Source organism: Mus caroli, chromosome 10 (assembly GCF_900094665.2).
Source record: "Mus caroli chromosome 10, CAROLI_EIJ_v1.1, whole genome shotgun sequence".
Classification (NCBI taxonomy): domain Eukaryota; kingdom Metazoa; phylum Chordata; class Mammalia; order Rodentia; family Muridae; genus Mus; species Mus caroli.
In genome coordinates, this window is record NC_034579.1 from 82,227,196 (window position 1) to 82,234,943 (window position 7,748).

General features: G+C 43.0%; 1 protein-coding gene across 1 annotated transcript in view; it reads left to right on the plus strand.

Moving 5' to 3' along the window:
- Positions 1 to 7,748, plus strand: part of Gnptab (N-acetylglucosamine-1-phosphate transferase subunits alpha and beta) — a 71,272-nt gene that overhangs the window by 19,783 nt on the left and 43,741 nt on the right. The window contains exon 2 of the mRNA XM_021175070.2: positions 2,433 to 2,518. Coding sequence (XP_021030729.1) covers positions 2,433 to 2,518 — 86 coding nt within the window. The remainder of the gene's footprint in view (positions 1 to 2,432; positions 2,519 to 7,748) is intronic.

Genomic DNA, 7,748 nt, shown 5'->3' on the forward strand with positions numbered 1-7,748 from the left:
GGGGGGGGGGGGGGGAGGTTATTGGGGACTTTTGGGATAGCATTGGAAATGTAAATGAGGAAAATACCTAATAAAATATTTTTTTAAATCTTTTATTTCTATTCCATAACTGTAATTTTGCTATAGTTATGAATCATAATGTAAATATCTAATATACAGGGTGCCTGATATATGAACCCAAAGGGGTTGAGACCCATCGAGGGGTTGAGAACCGCTGGTTTAGAGGCTGGCATCTGGAGGAAAAGCTTCCAGTGACGACCTAGCATTTCATATGTAAGAAGTGACATTAATCTCCATGTACATTTTAAATTTTCGTTAGTGCCATATTTAAGTATTTTGCCATTACAATAATGAAGGTTCCAGAAGCCGTGTTCTGTTTAATAAGAGGCCTAGTATGCCTGGCTAATGGGATAGAAAGTAAATAATGACATCCTAGCCGAGGCTGGAGAGGCGGCTCAGCATTTAAGAGTACTGGTTGCTCTTCTCCCAGGGGTCCTTGCTTCGATTCCCAACACCTGTGTGGCAGCTCGCACCTGCCTGTAGCTCCAGGTCCGAGGGAGCTGATGCCTTTTTCTGACTTCCACAGGCATGAGGTGAACAGACATACATGCAGGCAAAAATAAAGAAAAAAATGTTCAAATGAAAACAACAAAGTGAACAGCCAGGCAGAGTGGGGCTGCAGACCCTGGGTGACTGATTTCATAATCAAGATAAAAGTTGTTGGAGCAAAGGAGAGAACATTTGAATTGAACGGAGAAATAAGGAACTGTTTTCCTAGCATGTCAAAGCACTCTGGACTTGGTGAGGTTGGTTTTTCTGGTAGGAGCGGGCACGTGGAAGAAACATAAAACATATCAGCGGAGCGTGACCCTTGGTGAGGTCATACACCCTGCCTCCCATCTCCTGCATGTTCTACACAACCTGCTAGCCAAGGTTTCATTTTGTGGTTTGTTTTTTAAAAGAATTGCTATGTTTGTACTCAATAAATTGATATTCATACATCTCACGGTGTAGATGACATTTTATAGCTCAGAGCTCGAGCACTTTCCTTCTCCAGGAATTTGAAGCCCTGGAGGACAGTTGTATGCATGTCTAACTTCATTCACTGTGATGGTAGCAGGGTCCTGGATCTTCCCAGGAATCCTACAGCCTGGTATCCACCAACAACCATCCTACCTTGGCAGAGAAGGAACACGAAGCTAGAAGGCGTGTGGCAGGGAAGCAACCAGAGTAGGGGTGGGGTATGCTTCTAGAAAGAGGAACTGGTCAGCTCTCAAGAGTTAAGGTAAAGAGCTAGCTAGCAAATGTCACTGGTCCGGACAGCATAGAGCCTTGGTAGGCCGCATAGATGGGCGAGGGCAGGAGTGGTGGAGTGAGCTGAAGGCGTCAGAAGAGTGTAAATGACTTTGAAAGCTATAGAGGGTTTCAAAGAGTGGTCAGCTAGAAGGGTGTAAAGGGAAGGCTTTCCAAAGACCTAGAACGTGCTTGTGCGCCAGTAGGCAAAATCTACTTAGAGGAAAAAGGAAAGGAGGAAGACCATGAGATGCATGAGGCCATGTTGACGAGGCCTAGAGCAGATCACACAGAGGTAGGGCCTTTGCTAGGAAGGACACTCCCTCAGTACTCAAGAATGGAGGAGAGGATGAGGCCTGTGTACGGATGTTTGTGAACATCCTTTGGGAGCCTCTGTAGCAAGGCCATCAGTGGAATCCATGTAGTAAGGTCACGTTAGTCTCTTCTGCTGTTGGTGTTCTTATGAGCTCTGAGAAGAACCCTTCCCAGACTGTAGGGGGTACATAGGCTGTCATCCAGAGTGTCTGCTAACCCATGTGCGGCAGGACAGGCCATAGTCAGGGCCCAGCTTCCTGTCCTAGCTTCTAATCTCTCCTGGTTTATCTAACTATTCTTTGCTTGAAAAAGCCAACCACATGGGGCTGGAGAGATGGTCCAGCCGTTAAGAGCACTGGCTGCTCTTCCAGAGGTTTTGGATTCAATTATCAGCATCCACATGATGGCTCACACCTGTCTAACTCTGGTTGCTGGAGTTCCAACACCCTCACACAGACATACATGTAGGTAAAACGCCAATGAACATTTAAAAAGAAGAAGAAAAATCCAACCACACAGTTGGCCTCAAGCAACCCGTCCCACACATTCTTCCAACTAACTGACATTGTCTTTCTCGCCCTCCTTCCAGACCCCATTCCCAGGCCAGTGAGATCCTGAGCCATCTCAGATGGCTGAGCCACGGTTGTAGCTTATTCACCATCCCGAGCAGGATGTCTGGTGTGGAGCACACGCAGTGTGGGTGGCTGCTTTGGACCACTCCATCTGCTCCTTTCCCAGTTGTTTTATGTCGTGTAGTGGACTCTTATATTGAACTGTTAGTTTTTGATGCACAGAAAGTGTTGGTGTTTCTCTTTTTCTTGTAGGTGGTTCTGGAATGGAGCCGAGATCAGTACCATGTTTTGTTTGATTCCTACAGAGACAACATTGCTGGGAAATCCTTTCAGAATCGGTAAGACGAGAGTCATTTTGTAGAGCATCTGTTATTTGAATTTAAATAATAAGTCATATATTAAATATGGTAGTTATTTAAAGAGATCTTTCAGGTTGTTTATGGCAACATGAAACACACCTCTCACCTCTAAGGAAATAGTTTACTTTTGAGGGAAATATAAGTAGCCAGGAGCATGGATTCTAATTGTGCCAAGTTATATGCACCTATGTTCATGAAGTTTTTATAGTTATGTAGCAAAAGAAAGTCATAAATGTATTTTTCGGGCTGGTGAGATGGCTCAGTGGGTAAGAGCACCTGACTGCTCTTCCGAAGGTCCGGAGTTCAAATCTCAGCAACCACATAGTGGCTCACAACCATCTGTAACGAGATCTGACTCCCTCTTCTGGAGTGTCTGAAGACAACTACAGTGTATTTACATATAATAAATAAACAAATCTTAATAAATGAATAAATAAATGTATTTTTCAAAAACATCAGGTAAGTGGGTGTCTTTGTTAGGGTTTTATTGCTGAGTAGAGGCACCATGACCAAGACAACTCTTATAAAGGACAACATTTAATCGAGGCTGGCTTACAGTTCAGAGGTTTAGTCCATTATCATCATGGCAGGAAGCATGGCAGTGTGCAGGCAGACACGGTGCTGGAGAAGGAGCTAAGAGTTCTATGTCTTGATCCCTTAGGCAGTAGAAAGCACTGGGTATAGCTTGAGCATATGTATGACCTCAAAGCCTGCCTCCACAGTGACTTGCTTCCTCCAACAAGGCTACACCTCCTAATCGTGCCACTCACTATGAGCCACTGTGAGCCAAACATTCAGGCATGCGCGTCTATGGGGCAATATTTGTTCAGCCCACCATAGTGGGTTACAGCAAATTGGGGGATCTCTGCCTCCATTTTAGATGATGGGATCTAGTCCTGGCTTTTGGACTGATGGAAGGTAATGATCTGTTAGTGCATTTGAAATATGTCTTACCTGGCAGTGATGAGGATCTTAGATCTGACACAAAGGTAAGCACTAGATGGCTGTTAAGAATATTACGAATAGCCCAAGAGGATGTATGTGGCTCCTGAATCGGCAGCATTCTCTACAATCAGATGGTTTCGAGCACTCATTTTTCCCATGCAGACTTTTTAGTAGAGGTGTGATTTTGCTCCTAAAACTTCAGTCCATATATTTCAGAGTATATATACCCACCTGAAGAAGCCTTCTAGTTCATTCCTATTTTGTAGGTAAAAACGTGTTCAAGAAATAATCTCACTTTGCACTGTTGAATAGACAAAGTTGCAAGGACTCACTTTATGCCTCACACTCTGTGAGGTACAGGATATGGAATAGGCAATACACAGCCAGAGCCAGATGGGAGCAGTAGCCTGCTTGCCGTCACTGTCAGTCATGCATGGCCATAGTAACTGCCAGGCTGGATCTTGCACATTTGGTCATTCGTCTAGCTGCATTTGTGAGGGACCAGTGGCTGACCTCAGTGTCTGGGTCTTTCCCTGGTTAGGCCAAGATTCCTAATGAACTGCTTATTCATATTCTTGGAGATTTTTTACCCCTTCATAAGCCAGGCCTCAGAATAGCAGCAATTTTTACCCCACCACCCTACTTCCCTTCCTACGGATACAATGAATCACAGAGGTCCTTCTCATATTTAAAAAAGTTTTTAATTAAAAAAAATATTTAAAAGTCATGTGTTTGTATGTGACTATGTGCAGTTACAAGTAGGTGCCCATGGACGTCAGAAAAGTCTGTCAGATTCTCCTGAACTGGAGTTCACAACTGCCTGATGTGGGTGCTGGGAACCGAACCCAGGTCCTCTGCAAGAGCAGTCAGTGTTCCTAACCACGGAGCCAACTCTGCAGCCTAAGCGCTCAGCTTTTGCTGTAGTCTTTAGTGGACACTAAGAGTGAATGACATCCCTTCCACAAAGAGTAACTCAGCTTTACGAGGCTCTGGTCACAGAGATGCGTGTATCTGTTGTAACAGGAGCAGGGGACAGAACATATAATAGGAGTAAGGAAAAGACCCATCTCTTAGGAACCGCAAAGCAGCGGTTTCCAAAGGCACCCAGGCCTCCAAAGAAAGAGCCTCGGGTTCAGTGGAATAAAAGATCTTTCTATAACAAATGTTTGTATGTTGTTTGCTTTTTAAAAACTGTATACCTATCCCAGCACTCAGGAGGCAGAGGCAGGCAGATTTCTGAGTGCGAGGCCAGCCTGGTTTACAAAGTGAGTTCCAGGACAGCCAGGGCTATACAGAGAAACCCTGTCTCCAAAAACCAACCCCCCCCCCAAAAAAAAAAAAAACAAAAACAACTTGTATACATTAGTGAATGGTATAAAAACAAGTGTGTAAAATTGTTCACACCCTAGTATCTTACCACTGCACTGCTTAAAGGGAACAGAATAGGGTGTTCCTATACCTAAATGCTCACAATGAAGCCGAGGGGTTACTAGCCTGATTTTATGTTGACCCTTGAGTACACACTTGCATTTTCTTAATTCCCTAGATCAGTGGTTTTCAACCTGTGGGTCATGACCCCTTTGGGGGTTGAATAGCAGATATCATGCATATCAGATATTTGCAATATGATTCATAACAGTAGCAAAATTACAGTTATGATGTAGTAATGAAATACTTTTATGGTTGGGAGTCACAACCACACGAGGAGTTGTATTAAAGGGTTGCAGCATTAGGGAGGTTAAGAACTACTGTTCTAGATGACGTTCACATTAACTGCATGGTGATTGCTTAATTAAGTAAACGCCCTTGGGCGGTTGAGTCACAAGTTCAACTAGCCGCCTTTTTTTCATGGTAACTCTTATTACTTTATAGAGCAGATAATAGTATGGCTACTGGGACTTAGTTGTTTTTTATTTTGTCAATGAACACAGTGATCTTGTCATTTCAAGGAAAGCAAACAATAGTATTTGCAAATAATAACATTTGTGTCTTCAGGTTTATAGAACTTGCTTCCAATGTGAAGACATTAACAGTTTCACAATGCTTTTGTGACTAGGTTTGGTCTCATCTCTGAAATCACATTTGTTAATATTATGTAAGACGATTAATAAAATGTATCAACATTTGGCAGGTCTACTGGAGACCGTTGGTTTCCGGTGTGTGATGTTATAGAATCTTGCATTAATAATTTAGTTGTTCAATGTGCGAGAAAGGCCAATGTGTTTTAGTGTAAAAGCCCTAGAGTTTTCAGATTCCACACAGCAACTAACCCGTAAGTTGCTATGGCTGGTCTTGAGTTTAGTGTCAGAGTATAAACTATTATCTGAAATTGTTCTATAAAAAGATGCTCCTCCCCATGTCCCTGTGAGCAGAAATTTTCTCCATAATTCTTTCCCTTTTGGTTAGCTAACCAAAGCATCATTCAAACAGATTGAAAGTGAATGATTTCCACTAGCTTGCTTCTGTTAAAACGGAACAGAAAATTTCAGCAATCTCAGAAATGCCTCTCTCTAAATTTTGATAATATTTCCTAGAAAATATATTTTTCTGGGTTTCACAGATGGATCCATTAATAAAGTGCTTGCAAGTAATCAAAAAAAAAAAAAAAAAAGACAATGATAGTTTCATTGTTTGGTCCCAAGGCTCAAACCTTTGTGCTGGCAAAGCAGTCATTTTAAACCCCACCCCCACCCCCAAGAAAATTGTGGTTTTCATGACAAAAGTTACAAACATTAACATGTAGGGAAGCTCATAGCTTTAAGCTGTCTTGTTCCATTGCAAATATGGAAAACATGAAAACCTACAGCAAAGCTCTTGTGGGTCTTGATGGTTCTCTGTGTTGAGGCCAGCAGACCCACGTAAGGCTGAGAAACACCCCCTAACTACAGTGGGTGTTAAATTTTGCACGCTAGGAAGGTGTGAGCAAAGGTAGGGTTTTTTTCCCCCACCCCAGAGCTTGAGTCCTCCAGTGTCTCTGAGAATTGTGTCTCTAACCAGTTTCCTGGTGGTCCTAAGGCTGCAGGCCTGGTGACCAGTGCTTTAGGACAGGATTAGTCACTTCACTTCCGTGTTTCTCCATCTTGATTCTCCCACCTGACTCCCACCCCTGCTAAAAGTTCCAAAGTGATCCTCCCCAACTCACACATTTATGGAGCACCTACTGTGTACCCTAGTGTGTGCTGCATGTTGATGGTGCACAGACCAGTATGTCTCTACTTTGAAGAAAAGAAAGCTAAGCTGTTAGGAAATATGGATTTTTGAATTCAGTAAGTTGTTGTTGTTTGTTTGTTTGTTTGTTTTTGAGACAGGGTTTCTCTGTAGTCCTACTGTCCTGGAACTCACTCTGTAGACCAGGCTGGCCTCAAACTCAGAAATTTGCCTGCCTCTGCCTCCCAAGTGCTGGGATTAAAGGCCTGCGCCACCACACCCAGCATACTCTTGTTTTCTATCTGAAGAATTTTTTTGTTTTGTTTGAGACAGGATCTCATTATGTAGCCTGGAACTTGCTGTGTAGACCAAGCCAGTCTCAAACTCACACATCTGCCTGCCTGAGCTCCTGAGTTTTCGCTCGGATTGAAGATATGCACCTACACTCGGCTCACTAAAGATTTATATTAAAACTATTGGTCTTAATATGTAGCCCAGTCTGGCTTCACGCTTAGATTCCTGCCTCAGACTCCCAAGGCTGGGCTTGCAGGCTAAAATTTGGTGAATAATGTTTCTTCCACTTTTAGGTTGCACTACATACTGTTTATAATGTTTATTGAAAGCTTCCATTTTTTTAAAAGAGTTATTTATTTTATGTTTGTGTGTACACTGTAGCTGCACAGATGGTTGTGGGCCTTCATGTGGTTGTTGGGAATTGTTGGGAATTTTTAGGAAGGACCTCTGCTCACTCTGGTCAGCCTCACTCTGGCCCAAACATTTAATTATTATACATAAGTACACTGTCACTGACTTCAGACACATCAGAAGAGGGCGTCAGATCTCATTTCAGGTGGTTGTGAGCCACCATGTGGTTGCTAGGATCTGAACTAGGACCTTTGGAAGAGCAGTCAGTGCTCTTACCCTCTGTGAGTCATCTTGCCACCCGAAAGCTTCCATTCTTTTGCTATATTTGTTTGTTTGTTTGTTTTGTTGTGTTTTTTTTTTTTTTTTTTTTTTTTCTGCAGGGTTTTTCTGTGTAGCCCTGGCTGCCTTGGAACTTGATCTAGAGATCCACCTGCCTCTGTCTCCCAAGTTCTGGGGCCAAAGGCTTGTACTG